Below are 21,817 nucleotides of genomic sequence, written 5' to 3'. Positions count from 1 at the left end.
AAAAGCCTGGCACGGTTATTCACGAGTGACTGCTGCTTCTTAAAAACTGACCATCTTCGTTTTCCAACACCATGGACAAGTGGCCAGGCCAGCTGAGGCAGTGCCACTGAAACTAGCTAAGAATTGGTGCTCACTTGACACTTGAGACTAATCCGATGGTCACTGGCTGGCAACAAAGGACCCTCTGGGCATCTGACAGTAAATGCCTTTGCCAACACCCTGTACAGGCATGGATGTGTTAAAATGACTTTGTCTCTTAACATACGGCCTATTTGAAAGTTAAACACAACTTTCACAGCATCAGAAGGCAGGAATCAAGAAAATCTGAGGAGAAAAGACAAGTTTAAAGTCCTGTTTCCGCATATCTTCTTTCTCAGGCACAAATGCAGTCAGAGCATGGCACCAGTCCAACATTTCATGCACCAGGGCACAAATTTCAGCCCATTTTCAGAAATGCACTGGGCTTGGAGCACCCAAAGCCCTCCTGAATGTGGCACCCTGTGTATTTTGGAATTGATGAAACACACACATCATTTTCCCGACGTGTATCAACACCCTGTGATGCGCAGGGCAGAGGGCAGCTGCCAGTGGAACAGACCCATCCTCGACGGAATGGTGCCGATTTACCCAGTGCTGCCTTGCTCAGGCGCCGGGTTCTTTCCGGAGAGGCACGGAGGTGTTTGGCGTCGAGGGCACCGTGGCCCGGTCCATCCTCCCCGCCTCGCTCCCAGCGCTCGGACGGGCCGCTCCGTGCTCCGCGGCTTCGGAGCGCTTGCCCGCAGGCACGGGCATCACAGGGCAGACACCGGTCGGGAGGGAGTTTCCAGTGGACTCCAACCTCCGCTGGCGACTCCTGAGGGCAGCACACGCACCGGGAAAGGTGCTGCAAACACCGGTGCGACGGTGACAGAGGCCGTGCCGTGCCCGGGCGGCCACCGGGGAGCGACAGCGCGGCGGGGCGGGGGCCGGGGCCGCGGAGGAACCCGGGGCGGCCGCCGAGGAGGCGCGGAGCACGCAGGCGAGGCGCGGCTCCACGCCCAGGAGCGCCGCTTAAAACCACCACGGAAAGGTGTGGCCTCGCCTTTCCTCTGCCGGCGGGGAGGGGACGGGACGGGACCTCTGCTCTTGCCGCCGCCGCCGCCAGCAGCCCTCGCCGCCCGCCCGGCTCCGCTCCGCGCTCCTGCCCTGCCTCACCTGCGGGCCGCCCCACCGCCGGCTCCCGGCCCTTCCCCGGCCCCCGGCGCACTGCGAGGGAGCGGCGGCACGGCGGCGGGCGCTGCCGGCCGTGAATGCTTTTCCTGCCGTCGGCTCCGGCTCGGTGTCCCCGTCGCTTTGCCGCTCGCCCCACGCGGCCCCGGGCGGCTCCCCCGCTGCCATGAGCATCAACGGCGGGTCCCACCCGCGCATCAACACCCTGGGCCGCATGGCCAGGGCAGAGTCGGGCACCGACCTGCGCTACGAGATGAGCTCCCATGTCGGGGGCGGCGGCGGCGGCGGCGGCGGCACCCACACGCACACCTCCCACAAGACCTACTACTACCAGAAGACCTACGGGGGGGACTACGCCTCCGATGGATACGGGTAGGTGCGGGTCCAGCCGGCCCCCGGCCCCGCTCCCTCGGGGCCGCCTTGGACAGCTGCCGTGAGCCCGCTCGCGGTGGGATTCCCTAGATGTGCGAGCTTGCAAGTTTCCTTTTGCTGTTCCTCCCTGAGGCGTCTTAACTTCTCTAAAAGGCTTTTAAATGCAAGCGAAGAACTTACTTGTAAAAAACCACTTTTAGTGGTGACTCTCCTCGAAGAGAGGAGCAGGACTAAAAGCGATGTCTCCCGTTTGCGCTGAGGGCTGTAAATGGGTCGGTGCTGGCTCTATTGACCCAACAGTTCTGTGCTGATAAACCCCTGCTTTGCTCAGTGACGCAAAACAAGCTGAACTGAAGTGAATTGCTTTATACCCCATACACCCAGGCTCTGCCTTCCCCAACTAGTTGCATAACTAGGGCTATAAAACCATTTTAAGTAGTGGGAAATGTCCTCTTGTTAATTTTTGAGTTTGTTTCTAGCTTGTGTGAGGCCTGGGAGTTTAAGTCATGGTCTTTTATAGAGTCATCCCTAACATTTGGTGTCAGGAGGGCAGAGATACATGAGAAGTAACATCCTCACCTCTTACCATTTTAACCTTCTGCTTGCCCTGGTGCTGTGAGCACAGTCAAGATCTTGTAGGCAGGGTGCCAGCTGTGAATCCTGGCTTGAGGAATGCCTCTTCTCATGGATGCAGCAATCTGAGCACATCAAGTCTGACAAGGACTTTCTGCAGAGTGCAGTTATCATGAAGACTTCTCCATTTGTCTCCTTGTCTGGGAGTTCACAGGACTGAAAAGCAGGCAGCAGTTAGAGTCACTGGAGGAAGCAGTGCTGATGTATGGTACAGCATCATCACAGCTGGTGATGACTGGTCTCTGTGTGTGGAATGGCTGTATTAAGTCTGCTGATCTCATTATGGATGCCAGTGACTTAGGAATTGATGCAGAAGCCCTGTCATGTATGTTGTATTAGAATTTAAGCCCTAATTTTTTTGGATAGTATATAATTAAATTGCAGAAGGGTGGGAATTAAACATGCATAGTAAATAAACAGCAGATGAGAAAAGGCAGGCTTTTTAAAATCAAGCAGATCTATAAGTGGCCATAGAGAATTAGGGTTATTCTAGAGAGCACAGAGTGTTCAGCTACATAAGTCAAACCAGTTGCTAGAGGACCATGGAATGAATGAAATACTTGCATTCAATGGATTTTTTGTTTATTACTTTGCCCAGTTCTTAGTTTTAGTTCTTTGTTTGACTTTCGGTTTGTTGTATGCATAGGTAAGTTAGTTACAACGAGTTGCAGCTAGAATGCATCCACTTACCAATACAGTGGTATGATAATATCTATTTATTGCTATAGAATAAGAACAATTCAGTACTGTAGCATTGGTGAGTGCACACACTAGGACTCCAAAATGCCATTGCTGCATTGCCTGTGCGAGGATTTGTTTTGCTGGTCATGCTTCATTGCAAATACCTTTACAAGATTTACCTTTACTTACCTTTACCTATTAACAAGAGACAGTCATGAAAAATGAATGGCAGCGCATGTTACATCCCAGCAGTTCTCTTTTCCCTCACTTTTCACTGGTGCAACTCTATTTGGATTCAGCAGGCTGATTTCCATATCACTCCCAACTTTCACTAGAGGAGAAGTGCTTTCCTTTAATTTAGCATTCTTTGGCTACAGTTACATATTTTAAGCCAGTCTGTAGTTAGGCTCTTCTTTCTGTAGCATTCAGTGGTGGTGTAGCAAGGGTGGAAAGGACAGACCTTATTGAGAGGTTAACAACCTTGTATCAGCATTCTTTCATTTGCTTTTTATAACATAATATTCATATATTCATATCTCCTTTCTGGGAAGGTATGTCTGGCAAGGGGGTTGCAATGAAAGTTCCTGTTCGCTTTATTGTGAGATTTCTGAGTGGAACTAAAACCAGTTATTATTGAGATGACAAAAAAAAAAAAAAAAGCATTTATGTATTGTTTTATGTGCAAAAATCTGACCATCCCAAATACTTTAAATATTTTTTGCAACAGAGTATGTGTGTTTGCCACCTTACTGAGTTGCATAGGTTTATTTTTAAGCAGTGCTGATACACGTTCAAATGTGTCTCAAAACAAGTGGTTTATTGTCAGTTAATGAAAAAAGCAGTTTTGCCAGATTTTGTATGTGTTTATGTGCAGAAAATCCACTAAATGCTCTGCATATTGTGCTATTGGGACCAGGGCCATCATTTATGGAACTGGTTTTATTAACTACGTTTAGCCTGACATATTCAGTGTCAAAGTTTAGTGGCATCTACTGAACTCAGAAAATGAAGGCTTCTTTTTTCCATGGGGAAGATCACTCTACCCTAATTTTTAAATGCAGCAGGATTCAAGTTAGGGTCTAGTCTTGTAAGTTTTGGGGCGTATTCTGCCAAACAAGTCTGTGCTGAGCATTACATTACTCACAGAGCAATATGGGACGCTCCCTAGCCTTAGGGCTCAGCAAGGTGCTTTTACAACATTCCCTGTTTCTTCTGGCTTGGGAACTCAGGATGAGCTTGGCCCGGAGTACAGATACTCAGCTTGACAGTGACTCACACGCTGCTAAACTGCCAATTCATCAGTCAAATATTTATCAATGTCTTTGCTATGGAGATAGAAAATCTGATAAACCATGAGAGAAAAGAAAAAAATGCAAAGTTGTGCAGTTTTCTTTGTCATTGCTGGGATTAGGGGAAAAATAGCCTAGGATTCACGGTCACTGAGTGACATGAAAAAAAATTAATTTACACAGTTCTACTTAAGGATTAATGTAACTTCTGTGCTTAGAAAAAGAGTCAGACAATTACCTGCCCTGCCCTGGCGTTACTTTGAGGAGCCAAGAAACAAAGTAAACGTGGAGAAAACCGACTCAAAGCCACACTTTTGCCTTTCCCATAAGTCTCGCAAGGATCTGTAGAGTCCTGGCTAAGCTGAGTGGTGGTAGATCTGGCGTGGTAACTTCCCCTCCGAGCTGCTCATACGGCGCGGGAGGGAGGGAGGGAGGGAGGGAGGGAGGATGTGTCTGAATATTGCTGTGGAATACCTGCCCTGCCGGCGGAGCCTGCGCCGCGCTCTGGCTGGCAGGGAAATGCTGCCGCGCCGTGAGAAGAGACTCAGGCTGAGCCTTTCCAGGTCTCTGTTCCGTAGGGACGTGCAGGTGTGAGAGCCTCTCGTCAGGAGAAGGGGGTTTGCTGCCTTTGGAGCGGCTGCTCTGCAGCAGAGGTGTACTTCCATGGTCCGGGCTGGAGCCGGCGTTTGGCACCTCCCTCTCCCAGAGGCGAGGTGGGAGAGGCAGCGTGTGAGCAGCCTGCTCCATTGGGCAGGTACGGCCCTTGGGAACCGTTCTGTCGCTCCTGGTGATTCATACCGCTGGGAAAAAGCAGGAGGACTTTCTGTGAACAGGTGTGGCACGATCCCTTGTGAAACCCTGCATGCTGTGAAGGCACTAAGCCTCGGGGGTCCTAACAATTCAATAATTCACTAGTGACTACTAGATTTTTGCACATTTTAAATGGTATTTAGAGCCTGATTGTGCCAGATGCAGAGGTCTTTTGAGGTTTCCACTCATCATGGAAGCCCTAGTCTATGTGCATACTTGGCAGATGAGACTAGTTTGGTGAGGCTGTGGTGTGCCAAAACTGGTTCTAGTTAGAGCAGAGACATATGGGTAGAACTCTTGATGATTTGACAGTTTGTATTCACCTCCTTTGAGGCAGGAGGGGGAAAGCTGGACTGTGGCATTTCAACTCCTGGTTATTTTCTTATGGATGTCGTGATTCACCACCTTTATGCCGTTGCATTTTCCAGCATGCACACACCCAGCTGGCAGGTGGTGGCAGATGGGCGGTGGTATGCGCAGGCTCTGTGCTGGGAATGCAGATTCCAGGTCAGGTTTTTCTTCTGACTTGCCTACCCTGGGCATACCAGGTAATCCCTTTATGAATCTTTTGCTTGTTCAAACAGGTTTGTGTGGAGGGGGATGGGAAGTGTGAAGAAAAAGAAGCGCTATTTTTTTGCTCTTCTTGAATTATGGGAATCATTCAGTATTCTGGATGTGCTAGAAGACTTTCTCTTGAGGCTTCCTCCGTTTTTTGGATGAATAAAAAAAATAAAAAGCTTTGAATTTTTGAAAGGCTGGAAGTTTTGTGGAGGGCTTGGAAAATTTAACAAAGAGTATTCTAATTAATTTTAAATAGTGTCTTTGGGACAAGAGTAGTCTCTTTGTACAACCTCCCAAAGCTTAGCAAGTTGTGAAGCTGTGGCAAGGCTCCTCAGAATTGCTGGATGTGTTTCTGTGTCTCCTTTGCCATGCCTCTCTGGGCACTGATCACACTCTGGATAGCCCAGCAGCCTCTGGATATGCAGTAGCCAAGGCAGACACTGGAGCAGCCCCCACGGTGGAGGTGTTTGTGCTGGGGTGTGCAGGTCTTGCAGCAGCAGGAGGCAAGTGAGAAAGCAGAAGGTAGCTGGCTTCCTTGCCCCTTGGGTTCTGCAGCAATATCAGCTCCCACAGAGGGCTGTGAGGGTGCAATCTGAGTGTTTAGAGAAGGTATTTGGGGTATTCAAAACACATCCTTTAGGATAATTTTTTGACTGCTTGAATAAATTGGTGTCAGCAGTACCCAGCCCTGCTGTGTTCTGGGGAGGTGGGCACTGCTAACACGGCTGTCTCTGTGCTCATAACTCATCATATGGCCTTGAACATGTTTCTCAGTCCCTTTTAAAGGAAAAGCAGGAGTAGTTCTTTCTTGTTTCAGTAGAGCTGGGGGTCTTGTAAGGATCATGGGTACTGCTCATCAGTTAAACACAATTCCTAGTTCAGACACTGGGGATTCAACAGTAATGGGTGGATTTAGCTCAGTTGGGATATATTCCAGCAGGGAGGTTGCCTGAACTGCTATCCTGCCCAAATCCCAGTGGCAGCAGGGGTTGGGCTGTCCTCTAATTTCTCAGGGAGAGCAGGAGGGTAGAACAGCAAGGGAGCAATGTGTTCTGCCTTGACATGCACTGAAAAGGGTGGATCCTGTACAGAATGATGACAGGGAGATGCTATGCCTTTCCTAGGGCTCTCCTGACAGTGGAGAGCAACAGGCCATTTCAACATCCCAAGTAAAAGCAATTCATCTGTGTTTTGAAGTGTTTTCATAATTTTAAAACAAAGGCACTATCCCCTTTTCTTTTCTTTGTTCCTTTAATAGTTAATGACTATTAAAATTATTTTAATGAAGAACTCTGCTTAATAGGACCTTTTTGAAATTCATGAATTGCCTTCCAAATAAGTGCCATGGTCTAAAATGAGTTGTAGGGACAAATACGTAGCTAAGGTCAGAAGCAGTCCAGTCTGTTTCCCTCAGCACTGTTCTGCAGGGTTTACAAAACCAAAGCAGCACAGCAAATAGTCAGGCTATTGCAAATGTATATATTTATTAGTGATAGACCCTGCACTCTTTTGTTATGAGTCCTTCTAAAAGACCAGCTTCCAGTTCTTGCCAGTTCTGCTGGAATGGTTGATAACATATGCTGCATTTGCAGGAGTGCAGTAAAACAAATGAAAAATCTGCCCATATTTTCACTGCATGGTGTGCCCACAGTGTTGGATACAACAGGATCCTATTCATAGGTGCAAGGTTTAGGTGCTGCCAGAGTTAAATCAAATTGTCATAGCAGCAGTAGGTGTTAAAATGGCCAAACATTACTCTAAACTCATTCAGTTTCATGTAAACAAAATCAGACAAAACAAGAGAGACATTGACAAAATACTATGTAATGTAACCCACTTAATCTGTGGGTTTCTGAGGATTGTTGGTATCCTACATTTTTCTAAGGGACATAAATATATTTTTATGTAACATGTAGGTTACATGTTTTTACTTAAAAAATCCAGCTTTGTTCTTGCCTGTCCAGCATGTTCTGGGCTTGCCTCAGTTTCTTTGGTCCAGTATTTTCTGTGTTGTGTATGGTTTTACTTTGGCTGTCTGTTTCCTACTGCCTCAAGGTTGGTTGTATTATTACTCTGAACTGGAGCTTCTGCTTTGATCTGTTCATCCCCCTTAAAGGCCTGTTGGTTTCATTAAGAGGTAGATTACACTGAAGGACTTTGAAACTGCTAATGGAGTACCTTCCAGTCACAAGGGTGAAAAGTATTGAAGATGTGTCCCTGTGAGACTGTGCTAGTGCTATCTGATGTATCAACATCAGTATATGTCTGTTAAGGTGTTGTCTCACCAAGTATTTTTATTTTTAAAGTTCAGAGATTGATTTATGCCCTTGGGCATGTTTGTACAGCTAAATCCCCTTCAGATTTGAAATTCTTGATTTCTGTTGGTTTGGTGGAGCTATGGCATCAAACATCAGCTTCTATGCTTCTGATTACCCCATGTAGCTCTGGTCTTCTGACAGATTTAAAAGCAAGTGCCTCTAACTGGCCATGACCTTTTTATCGTTATCATGGGATTTACCTCTGTTTTTTCACTGGCAAAACTGGTTAGATTTTTAACAACAAGAAAGCATTAATAAAATAGTGTGCTCTTTTCTGTTTTCAATTTGTATGGCTCCAGCTTCTGCCATTATTTTGGTTATATCTTTATCTGCTGGATTGGAGAGCCTTAAATATGTACTGCTTTCTTCTTGTGAAGGTCCCTATGAACTGTAAACAAGTAACTTGTTGTTACTCTATTTGAAGACCTAGATAGGGTGTACTTAAGCCTCTCATTTCAAGGCTTCTGCTCCTGCCTTTGTAACAGTTTTGTGCATTTATATTTAGCTATCTTCAGGTTTTCAATTTTTTTAATTATTTGGGCAATAATTACGGATGTGGCATTCAAACATCATTAGAATGAACACAAAATGTATTTCTACTTCTTTGTATTTTAATTTAATAGTTTGATTTATTTGAAAATAGCTTTTCTTCACAATTTCTTACCATGTTAACTATAATAGCTATTGTTTAGACCTCTTGTCATGGTGGAGTAATGTCTTTGAGTTCAGTGAAGTTATCCTGAAGCCAGTGGAGATAAACTGACTGATTACAGTATAAATCTGGTCACCTTCTATACTTTATTTGGCTTTAATGGATATCCAGCATTTGTAGCTGCCAGAACATGATGGAAAAAGTGATTCAAGAAAAAAGCTCTTCCAGTGTTCTAAAAAGAGAAAATTGCTTGGAATGTTCCTCTCTCTTTTTTATTATGTTTCATTCATGAGAATAATTGTGGGTGTAATTAAATGTAAATTTCAGATGCAGATATTTCTATATCTAAACACAGCAGTGATGCCTAAGGAGAAGGAATGATTTAGAAAAGGAAGCTGACACAAAGCCTGGCACAAAATCAGACCCGTATGTTATTTTCCATAATTGTTTTCTTTAAGCAGCTTCCAAGACACACAGGGGTGCATAGCACAGTAGGGCGTAGAGTTTGTGCAGCCAAGGGGTCACAGCACCAACTGGGGGCTGTATGTGTTCAGCTTGTTTTATCTCACCCAGTGACTCTGCAGTTTTGTCTCTGCACCTCTGAGGGTCTGTTCTCTGGTATGGGGGAAGCTGCTGAAAAGTTGCTCCAACCTTTTCTGTTTCTTCCAGATGAGCTGATAGGAGAATGGCAATGCTGCTGGTGTATCAAAAGCACACACTGCAGAAGAGCTCTTAAAAATATTACATGTTTCTCACCACTCCAGTGATTTTGCCAAGGACAGTTGTGCTATTTCATTGTCACAATTCCTTTTATGAAGAATTGTCAGAGTCTGTTCAAGTCAGTGGGAAGATTTCCATTGAATCCAGATTGCTTGCTGGCTCCGATTTGGACAGGTTCACACTGGTGCTCTTGTTGGCATTAGTGTTGTAAGGAGTGTTTGTCTCTTCAGTGATTTGTAATGGAAAGGGTTACCTACTGTGAGCACAGGAGTTAGAAAACTAGGCAAAGCTTGGGAACACCTTAGCTCTTGCTGTCTGTTAGTTAGGTTTGTTTTAGTTTCACTGGCAAGTGTTTGGGTTTAGGAGCTGCCTGGACTTGCTTGGGAGGTCTGATCCCATCACCAAGGAATGATTCCTCACTTGAAGCACCTCACCCCCTTACAACTACAGTGGCTCACTTTGATGGCTGAATCCTAAATGCTGGAAAAGCCACATTCTGGCAGTATGGATGCAGTAGGTTATGTGCAAGACAACAATAAAGACCCTGTTACTTGGCTTGGTTTTTTCCCCCACTAGTGTTTTTTACTTGGAGACTGCAAATTCACACTTTATGTATTTGTAAGAAAGCATGTCCTCTGACTCCAGGCTCTACATCTATTTTTGTAGTAGCTTGTGTGTCTTGCAATTCATTCCTTAGAGACTGCACTAGCTTTGTGCATTTCTGCTGATAAAAGGGCCCTTCTTACACTTGTGTGGACTTGTGTGCTCCTGTGCTTGCCTAGCTGAGGATCCTGCTTTCCTTGTGTGCCCTGACATTTGATGGCTGGTGTGATAACATGAACAATTACATCACACAAAGGCTATGCTCTAATGTATTGACTTTAACAAAGATTGTGAATAATTCATTCTCACTGTAAAGCTGCCAAAGTTTTGTCTATCAAAGCAGCAAATACCTCTGCTGGAAGAAAAAACTTTCTCCTTTATGGCATGCCAGTTTCCACGTTCTACGCTGTCCTGTGGCAAAGTCAGTGCATGCCTGCTGTTGCAGGACTATAAAGTGGCTCTGCCATCGTGGAATTGTCATTAAAATTTCCCAGTGCAGTTGAAGCGTGTGTGTGTCTGTGAACCTATATGAGGTGGATTGTTCCGTGTAACTTCTCTTAAGTGTTCTGAATTTGTGTTTCTTGTATTTCTTTAAAACCTGCAATTGCTCTGTATTTACTTCATCATCTTTTTCTCCCCCACAACAGCCAGAATGGGACCTGTACCATGTCCAGACGCCAGAACACCATCCAGGAGCTTTTGCAAAACTGTTCGGATTGCCTGACGCGAGCTGAGCTCATAGTACAGCCCGTGAGTGCTTCTTGTTCTCCTTATCCAAACTGATTATGAATATTACATACATATTCTGTGTTGTTATCTGGACTCACAGGCTCTGCTTCTTCATCTCCTTTCTCCCCTGTCAGCTGTTTGTGTGAGGCAACTGAGAGTGGGATGACATACCTCCTTCTTAGGTCTCTTTCTTCCCTCTGTACACCGTTCAGTAAAACCGATTGAAATGCATCTGGTTAATGAAAGGGGTCTTCTTGATTAAAAAAAATTGTTTAAAAATTGTTTGGTTAAACAAACCCACCCTCAAACAGGTTCTACTGCATCTTATTTTTCAGTTTTAGATCAGGACCACTGTCAGTGTTCACATCTGTTACTAATGACTACTTACACTCTCTTAGTGTGCTCTCTAGAATATTGTCATCGTTTTCAGGGCCATAAGGAACCTGAGCCACCTTAGGAAATACCTTCGTTACCTTTATTTTATTCTTCCAGTTAATTCCCAAAGAAGTAAATGAAACAAGACTAAAGTTTTCCTGGCTGTTTCAGCTCAAATGCATACACATAATCTCTGCAGGATGCTACTCTGGTACAAACTCCAAGTGCCTGGGGGCGGGTTACTCACTGATGGTAAATTCATTCCTGGCAAACATGGGGTGTCCTCTGTTCCTGCTGACGCAGAGGAGGTGCAGGGTGGTGAGTGCATCCTGCTGCTGAGGCCACTGAGATGTGAAACACTTCAACAGTCCTGGCAGTAGATATGATTTAATGCACACTTTTGGACCCCCTGTGGACAGAAAATTCTTTCAGAAATGAACTCTGTGGTTAGGAGTTCATTTCCTTTTCACAGATACAGGACGTGTGAGCATGTTTATACAAAAATCAATGCCAGAGTAAATACTGCCTTTTGTTCAGGGTTAATATTATTCCAGTGAACTTGAAAGAAAGAGATGTTTACTTCCAGCTTGGTGCCACAACATGCATTGCCTGCTTTGTTTCTTTCTTTTCTTTCTAAGGGACAGAGCAATGAGGTCCATAATATTTTATTTGGAAAATCAGGTCACAGCTGCATTGTGTTTTGCTCAGCATGGCTGTGTCAGTGTGCAGTGAGGTCAACGAGCCACGTCTTCCTGGTTGAAGCACCATGGCCATGCTGATCCAACTGCACTGAGAGGGTGCATGGAGAATTTGCCTAGACTTTGGGTGATAAGGTGGGATGCAAATGTGATGGGGCATGGAGCTGGACCCAGGCAGATAGTCCTGCTTGTGTTTTTGCAGGAGGAGGAGGTCTTAGAACCTCAGGGAACCTTGTGGAAAATCAGGAGCAATATCTACTATCTCCTACTAGGACAGTGTTTCCTTCGCATCTTCTGAACACAGAAGCACAATGTCTTAAGAAGTTAGCACACCATGTGAAGCCTTGGCTCCATTGAAATAAACATCAAGATGTGTTGCTCTTTATGGAAAGTTTTGTTTGATAGCTACATTTTAATAATTTTCTTCCATATTTTATTTTAATAAGCACTTTCTAGTGACTGTAGATCATCAACCTTCTGCCAGTTAAAACTGGCAGTCAGAGACCTGGCAGTTGAAACTTAACATGCTTCCTAAAAAACCCCCCAGTCCTCACAACACCTTTTTTAAGACAACTAAAGGAAGCTTAGATAATGAATATTTAAATTAATCTCCCATCTGCTTTTTTTCATTAGGAATTGAAATATGGGGATGGTGTCCCACTTAGAGGGAACAGGGATCTGGAAGACTGTTTTGCACAGGCAAATGACCAAATGGACATCCTGGATGGACTGATCAGAGAGATGAGGCAGATGGGCCAGCCCTGTGACATGTATCAGAAAAGGTATCGTCAGGGAAGGGTTGGGGTGGGGAATGTGACTGAGAAAAGTTTGTGGTACCTCAAGTGTTCACCTTCCTTGGTGTTGCAGGACGTAATAGAAATCAGTAAGGTGGAACTAAATCTCTTTGGTCACACTAACATGGAGAAGGGTCTTGCAGGAATATATTTCTGATAGAAATTGACCCCTTAGTTGTCTCCATGAAATCTTAATCTGTATATTTTTTCCACAGTCTTTGCTTTCAACACTTTGTTTTGAATAGTTGGTGGTCCAGTAGGAGAGACAAATTGCATTGTTTGTGTGTTTTCTGGGTGTTTTGCTCTCAGACACGAAGTGTTTCCTTCCCTTTCAGGCTGCTTCAGCTCCAGGAGCAGATGCGTGCCCTGTACAAAGCCATCAGCGTTCCCCGCGCCAGGAGGGCCAGCTCCAAAGGTGGTGGCTGCTTCTCTTCTCAGAGTGGCTCGGGCTGGGATGAGTACACAAAACGTGTCACAAGTGAATGCTTAAACTGGATGAGGCAGCAGAAGGTAAATCTGTGCAAAACCCAGGGACAATGCTAAAATTTGGTGTTGTTTATGAATGTTGCCTCATATGTAGTAATGTTTTGGGTGCCAGTAGAAAAGTAAAGGTACATGTGAATGCTCGCATGTTATTTCAAGTTCCTTTTTTTACCCTCCCAGTATTATACATATAGTGAATTCTCATTGAAATCCAAACATGGATTGGGGTCTTTTGCAGAGGAAAAGATGTAGAAGTTAGATTTGAAAGCTAAATGAAACACTGGTGTTAACATAACAAAAACATCGACATTTTTGTGTTAGAGATTATTACGCTCAGTATTTCCCTCCTTCCTTCCTTGCACAGATTTCCTTTGATTCATATTTATTTTAACCTTTTACACAGACAGGACCATCTTCACAGATTTAACCATTGTCCAGTGTTTTACAGTTGCTCTCCCCCTCTAGTCTGTCTTTACCTCAGAGAGGTAGGGCTGATTGCCACAGGACTAGGCTCTCAGAAGTCAGTGCTAAAATCCACACAGAAGTGGTGAAGCTACTGTTTGTTGCGTTCTGAGAACAAATTTGCCAATTCACAGCTGTTGCTGATGTAACCTGGAATGGAAAACACACACTGTTTTTTGTGCTGCTGAGGTGAAAGTTGTGTGTTGAAGTGAGAGTTGTGAGTTTGTGGTTGGACAGCCCTTTCTGAGAGACAGGTAGGGAGGATGGAACAAGGTGGCTGAAGTCACACGTGCAGACTCCTTGTAAATTGAAATTGCATTCTTTTTATCTCTCTATATTAGGTTGTTGCTTTGCAATTCTGTCATTATTATCTGCGTATGGCATTTGTCAGATGGCTCCAATGCAAACCAAATGGGGAGGGTAGAGCTCTGTAGAGTTGCAATATTTTTAAGTGAGCGCTAGTTACAGTCCAGTCTTTCTGTGTGGCACGTTTTAGAGGAGGAAGGGGAAGTGGAGATGCACTCCTTGATCGGTAATATGTATAAGCATTGTGCCTGGACAGCCACAGCCCACATCATTGCTCTTCACATGCTGTGGGAGAGGAGGCTGATTGTCAGACCTGCCATGGCTTGAGGAGTGATGTTGGACAGACTCTGGGCATGCTTCCAGCGATGAAAGATGGGGAACAGGCTGCACCTCCCAAAGACACCACGTGACGCCCTGCTCAGACACTCCTTGCTAAACACAGGGAGCATAAGCAATTGCTTAATAGCTGTGTTCCCACACTAAACCTCCTGTGAAAGTAAAAGGCTCTCTCTCTCTCTCTTCCCCTTCATCCCTACAGAAAGCTGAGGTGGGGCCAGTAAGCACTTACCTCACTGGGAAAATTTATTTTGAACTTGCCACGATGCTGCTTCTTTCCATCGTGCCTTGCTGTGTCCCATTACTTGCTCACATCGAGACTAGGATAATGTTTCCCCTTGTAATGTGGTGAGATGTGGGAAAAAGTTCTGAGCAGCTGATGTTTTTTGCTGTTTTTCTGGTTTTTGTCTGCATGGTTTGCTGGTAGGAGAATCAGATGGTAGGGAGGGTTAGTCAAATTTCCAGTGCAGAGCTGGGGAAACTGCAGGGAAATCCAGACAGCCTTTGTTCGCATATGGCAGCCAGCCATGACTGCCACTGTTGCTACAGTCTCTTTGGACTGTTTAAATATAACAAGAAGGGTCAAAGTCCTCTAACTTTCAAATGTCTGAATGAAAAATGGTTTTGTTTCTTGGATTGTTTTCAGCACTGCCTTTGAACCCCTATGCTTGAGTTCTGGCTTTATTGTCATCTGTTGACTCATAGAGATTTGACTCCAGGCTGGTAATTACCAAATTCAGTTCCAACCCAAGATTAGGATACCTCTTTCTTTACTGGGCATGTGCATAGACAGGTATTCAGATAGAGCTGCAGTGTGTCTTTGCAGCATAGAAGAGAATTTGGAGTTTGAGGAGCTGAATTTAAAGTTAGGTGCTTTTAATATTTGGAAAAAAATGAAACAAGGAATGCAGTCAGTTTTTGAGTTAGTAATTAGCAGGTGTATTACTGTTTTTCAAGGCTGTTTCTAGACATTTTCTCCTGTCATCCTACAATAAATGTTGCTAAAATGCAAGAAAAACAAGACATTTTCTAATAATTTCAGTTTATATTCTGTGGAGTTTTTTAGAATGACTGCATTTAACTGAGGTTGTTGAAGTTTACATGAGCAAAATTAAAATGGAAATCTGGTGTACTGGGCTATAGAACTTAATTGGGCATTTCCACATGAATTGCAAGAATAGCATTGTTTGATAAAGTCATGGTTTGTTTTCAGAGTGATAGGAATGTAATTTTACTGTAGAACATAAAATAACAGTTTGGTCCAAAGACAACTGTTATGAAGATGAAAGTACACTACTGAGTGTGCTTCATCTAGTGTAACTTTAAACAACTGAAATATTTTTCCTGTTTTGTTTCTTCTGCTTTGGGAGCCTGTCACACAGTTTAATTGATGGCAATTTAAAGAAACTGTAAAACCCTATCCTGAACTTCTCTTTATTTCAGTTTTACTCTCTACCACATAGTCAGTTGCCTTCAGTTCAATTCCTTTATGCTCCAATTTAGGCAGTAATATTGGAAATGAAAGTACCAATCCTGTTTCTTGTTCCTAGGTTGAAATGGAGCAAGTGAAGTGGGGGTTTGAAGCAGCATCCATTGAACAACAAATTTGTGAGCACAGGAGAACCCACAATGCCATCGGAGACTATCGTTGGCACCTGGACAAAGTCAAAACAGATCTGGTAATTGCTGTCCTCCTGTACACTTTGCTTGGTCTAGGTATATAGCATTGGCTCACTGGTGTTCCACTACAAAAAAAGGAATGTTGGAAAGTTCATCCTCTCTTGAAAAAGCACTGGTGTCATGATAGCAACCACTTCCAATTCTTAATTCCTCGATAGTTCCTCAGAATTTTAAAATAAAAATTTAGTAGCTATTTAGCTTTTTGTTGTTGTGCACCAAGGCTGGCAAATAAATATTCCCATATTATTTTTGAGACAGATGACTAAGAGTGATTATTCTCACTTGCTGTCTCAGTATATTAAACAAGAAAGTGAAAGAATAAGGTGGGTGTTCAGATGCAGCCTTGAGTCATCAGGTTTTTTCTGTGAAAAATGCCTGAATTCTTGGCTAAAATAAGATTAAAGCTTTTCTTATGTGTTGATATTATTTTTTTCTTTTTTTCCTCTGAGACTTCTGTTGCCCTCTGGATTTTGTGATTGGAATAAAGAAGTGACTGAAAATACTGTGTTAACTTCCTCTCCTATCAGCCCAGCAGTTAGGTATAGGAGAGAGGAGGCTTCCATTCATCTTTTCTCTTGTTTGGCAGGAGAGTGTTCAATCTAAAGAAAAGGTAGTCTGTTCTGTAGCCCTAATCTCTCAACCAAGCTGAAGAGTGGAAAAGATTTTGCTCCATTTCCCCTTCTGTTTCAAACAGGAAAGGTGATAGTCTGCCCTGTGGAATACCAGTTCCAAGGCTGGGCAGGTTCCCAGCCAAAGAAATGGGGATAAAGACCAGAGCTGTCTGCTCACATCGTAATTTATACTAGTTCACAATCTCCAAAGCTTGCTCTAGGACTAGCTGGTGCAGGAGTTTGGTGCAGAAAGAAATCCAGTTTCAAGTGTTGTTTTGGTGTTACAGATTATGTGCAGGCTTGGATGGATATATATACCGAGCATCCATGAGGGTAGTAAGTTTGTCCAAGCCTTGGTTTTGTACTTCCTGAGTCATCCAGCAGAGCAAATCTGCTATTGACAGATGTCTCTTGCAGGCATTTGCATGTTACCACCTGCAATTATTATGATATTGACTCTGTAAATGAAATAGCAGCAAGTAGGAAACTTGTAAAAGGCTCACTAAGTGTTTGCTGTCTCTGTTCCAGAGGGAGAAGGCTGCAGTTCATCAGCTGGAGGAAGAATATGAAGGCCTACTGGTAAGCAAGGGATGTGGTCATTTCTGAGACCCTGTTTGCTTTATTAACACCTATGTGATTGTCAAGGCACACTTCAGGTTTTGACAGAGTGATAGATGCACATTTAAATAATTCTATTCAGCAGTAAACTGAAAGTGCTTTGTAGTTTCTGAAAGATTCATTTTGAGTTATGGACTTGAGATTAATGCATTGCCTGCTGTATAATTGACTTGTTCTCACAAGGAAGTTTCTAGTTTGCACCTGGTGGAGGGAGTTGGTCACCAAGCAGGTGAAGAGTAGACCTCTACCTCCTTAATGGGAGTAAATGTAGTGATGAAATTAGGCTGTATATGAAGCTTAAAAAGTTACTCAAAGGTGGGACTGGAACCAAACAAATTCTGTGTAGGGCTGTGCATCTTCCCTGCTGTGGATCTTCATGTAAAACACAGTGAGAATCTTGTGCAAATGGTTTATTTAACACTTGGGATCAGAATCTGATTCCTGGCAACCTGATTTCAAGTAACAGGATGTGTATTATGATCTGAAGACAAAGAATTTTTTCTTGAAGTGTCAACTGTGCAAAAGATGCTGCTATAACATCAAGGATGTACTATGAGCAGCAAATGCAAGCAAAAGGATGTTAAGTGTTCAGGCATTTCTTGTTCTTCCCCCCATGCCTTTTTGCTTGCCTTCCTACATGTCTTCTAACACGTGTGTTAGAAATAATTTTGAGAAGGTGCTGACATCATGTTCCTATTCTATAAATCCTGACACGGTGTGCGCTGTCTATTGCTAACAGGTTTCATGAGTCAATAAACCCAGGCACATCTGCTGTCCATTGCCAACAGGTTTTACAGACATGTGGGTTTTATTGTTATTTTACATAAAAAAAACCCGAAAACAAAAAAACAACCAAACAAACAGAAACCCCAAAAAACCAAAAAAAACCACATCAAAACCCCAAACAAAAAAAAAAAAAAGGAAAAAGCCATGCTGTGCTCTTAGCTTCCTTTCTCCATGCAGCTCAGGCATTTATATGTTTATGGCTTCTCATATCTGTAATCTGTACTTCCTTGCAGAAATATTCCTTTGAGAGAATGGATCAACTTCGCCAATTCCAGAACCTCATCCAGGCCACCAGCAGAGAGATCATGTGGATCAATGACTGTGAGGAAGAGGAGCTCCTCTATGACTGGAGTGACAGGAACACTGATATTGCCAGGAAGCAGGAATCCTTCTCTGTAAGATAGCTCAACCTCCCTATGCTTTCCATCAGCCCTCTCTTGGAATAGTCAGGGAGAAACAGCCTCTCTTGGGAGAGGCTCATCACAGGGTGTTTCTTCACTCTTTTGGAGTGGAGAAGAGTGGAGTGGAGGAACTCTTTTGGAGTTCCTGGGTTTTTTTATCAACAGTTTTCAGTGAAGTACTATGTTATAACCTTTCGAGTCAGGACAGGATATTTTTTGGAGGATTTTGCTCCCATTCAGGGAGTTCTCATTGTTTATTTTGATCTTGGAATGTGTCCTTCTTTGTGCAGTCCACTACAGACCAGTGATCACCTACTGCTTGTGCACACAGCACAGCACAGTCATTGTGCTGGCGTGCCAACCTAAGGGACTTGAATCAAGCAGTTTTAATTCTCCCTGTTGGGACTGTGCAGGGGTCAGAGGTCCATGTATTTGGCCCTGATTATCTGTCACCAGGAAGTAGAGCTGTGCTCTCTTCCTCTGATGGTTCTGCCAGCAGCACACTGCGTGCATGGTCAGATGTAGTTTGCCCTGCCCCTTGTCGTCTGTAGGTGTGTAAGGAAGTTGAGCATGTGTATTTGTTTAACCAGTATTGGTGCTGATCACTAAACTGAAAAAAGAATGGAAGTTCACACTATTATGGAAGTGCCTTTTTTTTTAGTTCAGCTGTTCTGGATATTGCAAGATGCAGTCGTTTTTGCTTCCATCATTCTTAAGAAAGGAAGAACCTAATGTTCTTTGCTCTCTGAAACAGCAAGCCCAGAGACTAGAATTGAGATGATTGCACCTTCTTTGATTCTAATGTCTTCATAATTAACTTCAGTACACCTCATGGAAACACTTTATAGTGTTAGAAGGGATAATTTTATATCATCACAACTATCTGGGAAATTTTAAAAAAATGAAAACACTGTTCTGCCTGTGCAGTATACCTTTGGAGTTACTTTAATGCTGTGTTTTGGTTATTTAGAAACGTATGAGTGAACTGGAGGTTAAAGAAAAAGAACTCAACAAGCTAAAGCAAGAAAGTGACCAGCTAGTTCTCAATCAGCATCCTGCTTCAGACAAAATCGAGGTGAGTTAGACTTTGTGTGATTTCACTTGCTTCTTTAGTTGCTACATGGGAAAAGTTCTCAGTGAAAGTTCACATACAAAGTGCTGCATTTGGGCTCAAGAAGGTTTCGCCTGCCCAAAATCATGCCCATTTTACCCAGCTTTATGGGCTGCTCTAATAAACGTTACTATCTTCCTCTACAAACCTGGCCATTACCAACTGCATGGTGATAGATGCAAGTAAAAATGAAATCTAAGCTTAGGGTGTTATCTGAGTGTGTTGAAATTGCTGTATCTTGATTGTGCTGACTACAGTGCAACAGGATTTATGATAGGAAGCCATGTCATTGCTGTTCTGTTGTCTTAGTAGGCATGTTTTGAAAAATGCCACACCCTTTTTTGAGGGTTTATGTTTAATCCAAGTGCAAATACTTTCTGCAGCTGAAATTCATAGTGCCTTTCTATGGCTTAGCCAAGACACTTTTGCTTTCAAAAGCTTGGTGTACACTTACTTTTTAATTTAAAAGGCTGCAACAATTTGGACATTTTATTAGGAGATGCTGTAGTTGTTGCAGTTTCAAGAGTGCATAAGAACTCTGCAACTGAAGAAGCTAAAAGGAAAAAAAAAATCTTTTCTGCCTTTCAGTATGTTTACTTGGTTAACTGTTATCATATTGTGTAAAATCCTATTTCTCCTGTAGTCAGTTTCTCTCTTAAAGGAAAGATTCTTTTAAGCTCCAGCAGTGAACTGAAAGTTGTGCGTCATTTTTTAAAGAATATACATGGCTGCTTGAGTGTTTTGAATCTAAAAACAACCAGCATAAAATATCATGTTTGGAGGTGTTCCCTGAAAGAATGAGAACATGGCCATTTGCAGCTGAAATACTTTATTTGCACTACTCTTTGTGCATTTCACCCCTTTTTGTTAACGCACCTGGGGCTTTATGTTGATCAAACAAATTCAGGTCATGAACAGATTTCTCTTTGTGTCTCACAAGCAGGTATTTAACTCATTTCAGTTAGGTGGATGCCTAGAAGTTGCGAAACCATTTGCATGAATTACATAGTTCTGGTGTCCGTGAATTTGTTTTAGCAGATTTTTCATTTGCATTTGTGTGGAGCACAGATAATTTTGCTTGAGTCTAGGTGTGGGAGAGAGATCAGTGTGGTGGCCTGACTTGTGTGTATTACTGTTTTTCTTAGGCTTACATGGATACATTGCAAACTCAGTGGAGCTGGATTCTTCAGATCACCAAATGTATTGATGTTCATCTGAAGGAGAATGCGGCTTACTTTCAGGTGAGCTGTGATGTGGAGAATTCACACTTTTTTAAAAAAGCATGAATCCCATCAAAGATATATTTATTGTGCACACATATATTTACTATAGTACACTATTGCACAATGTTGTAAATGCTACCATTGTGCCAGAGGTGAACTGGGATTTCTCATTAAAGGAGTCCATCAATTTTTAGCAGACATTTTTAAGAGCTACACACAGCCAAATTCACAACTTTTCTCCTGTAGTTCTTTGAAGAGGCCCAAGCCACGGAGTGCTACCTGAAAAACTTACAAGACTCTATCAGAAAGAAGTTCATCTGTGATAAGAGCATGTCACTGCAGACTCTGCTGGAGCAGATCAAAGAGCTGGAGGTACTGTCATACTTACCTGACAGGTTATGTTCTGCTTTTCTGGGAAACCAGCTGCCCTCTTTAGATAACAAATGTAAACCCAAGTGCACTGCAATATTTGAATACAGTACTGTATGAACTTGACACCACTATATTTTTAAGTCTGGAAAGAGTCCAACAAATCCCCAATTTTCTGACATGCTAACAAATGAAAAAAAAAAAGAAATACTTTTATTCTTATGTGGTAGAATAGATTTTGCCTCAAAGGATAAAGACATTTGATAAATGATTCATCATGTCACTCTGTCACTGCAGTCTCTTTGAAAGAAGTCAGCTTTTTTAGCTCTGATCACGAGTTAAGCACTACAGTCCCAAATTGGAGAAAAAATGGTCAGTGGTGTAAAAGGCCAATTGATGAAGTCAGGTTTGAAAGTGTAATTGTTGCCTTTTTTTGTTAGCATTCATTTTGTTAGATTCTTTCAATTTATGCCTGTGTTTCCTAAACACCACTTTAACCAGTTTGAAGATCTGTATGAAAAACCTGCTATGCAAATTTTGCAAACTTTGCATCTTTCCAGAGATGCAAAGATACTTAGATGTTTCTCAGCTCTTTTTAAAACTGCAGTTTTACACTGTAGGCCAAAGACTCATCCCATTGGAGCTAAAGTAAGTTTTGCCTACTGTAAGTTCCAGATGTATCCCTCTCTTAAATAGAACAGCGGGAACTAGATGCCTTTTCTTTTTAGAATAAATTTGTAACATATGATTAATCTTTGCAGAATGAACGAGAGAGAATTCTTGAATACAAGAGGCAAGTGCAGAGTTTGGTGAATAAATCCAGGAAGATTGTGCAGCTGAAGCCACGTAACCCAGACTATCGAAGTAACAAGCCCATTATCCTCAAGGCTCTGTGTGACTACAAACAGGATCTGGTATTGTATTCCTTTTTGGCTGTGAATGAACACTGTGTAAGCTAGAACATTGCAAATTACTTAGTAAGCAGAC

General features: G+C 43.0%; 1 protein-coding gene across 3 annotated transcripts in view; it reads left to right on the top strand.

The window, feature by feature from the left end:
- Positions 1-1,375: 1,375 nt before the first annotated feature.
- Positions 1,376-21,817, top strand: part of DSP (desmoplakin) — a 39,184-nt gene continuing 18,742 nt past the window's right edge. For all 3 annotated transcript variants that reach the window (XM_054517421.1, XM_054517416.1, XM_036396016.2), the window contains exons 1-11: positions 1,376-1,581; positions 10,496-10,598; positions 12,284-12,432; positions 12,780-12,954; positions 15,582-15,710; positions 16,851-16,901; positions 17,960-18,121; positions 19,098-19,202; positions 20,384-20,479; positions 20,708-20,833; positions 21,592-21,744. In XM_054517421.1, coding sequence (XP_054373396.1) covers positions 1,376-1,581; positions 10,496-10,598; positions 12,284-12,432; positions 12,780-12,954; positions 15,582-15,710; positions 16,851-16,901; positions 17,960-18,121; positions 19,098-19,202; positions 20,384-20,479; positions 20,708-20,833; positions 21,592-21,744 — 1,455 coding nt within the window. The remainder of the gene's footprint in view (positions 1,582-10,495; positions 10,599-12,283; positions 12,433-12,779; positions 12,955-15,581; positions 15,711-16,850; positions 16,902-17,959; positions 18,122-19,097; positions 19,203-20,383; positions 20,480-20,707; positions 20,834-21,591; positions 21,745-21,817) is intronic.

Source organism: Molothrus ater, chromosome 1, assembly GCF_012460135.2.
Source record: "Molothrus ater isolate BHLD 08-10-18 breed brown headed cowbird chromosome 1, BPBGC_Mater_1.1, whole genome shotgun sequence".
Taxonomy (NCBI): Eukaryota; Metazoa; Chordata; class Aves; order Passeriformes; family Icteridae; genus Molothrus; species Molothrus ater.
Note: the sequence above shows the minus strand (reverse complement) of the source record. Positions and strands in the feature narration are given on the sequence as shown.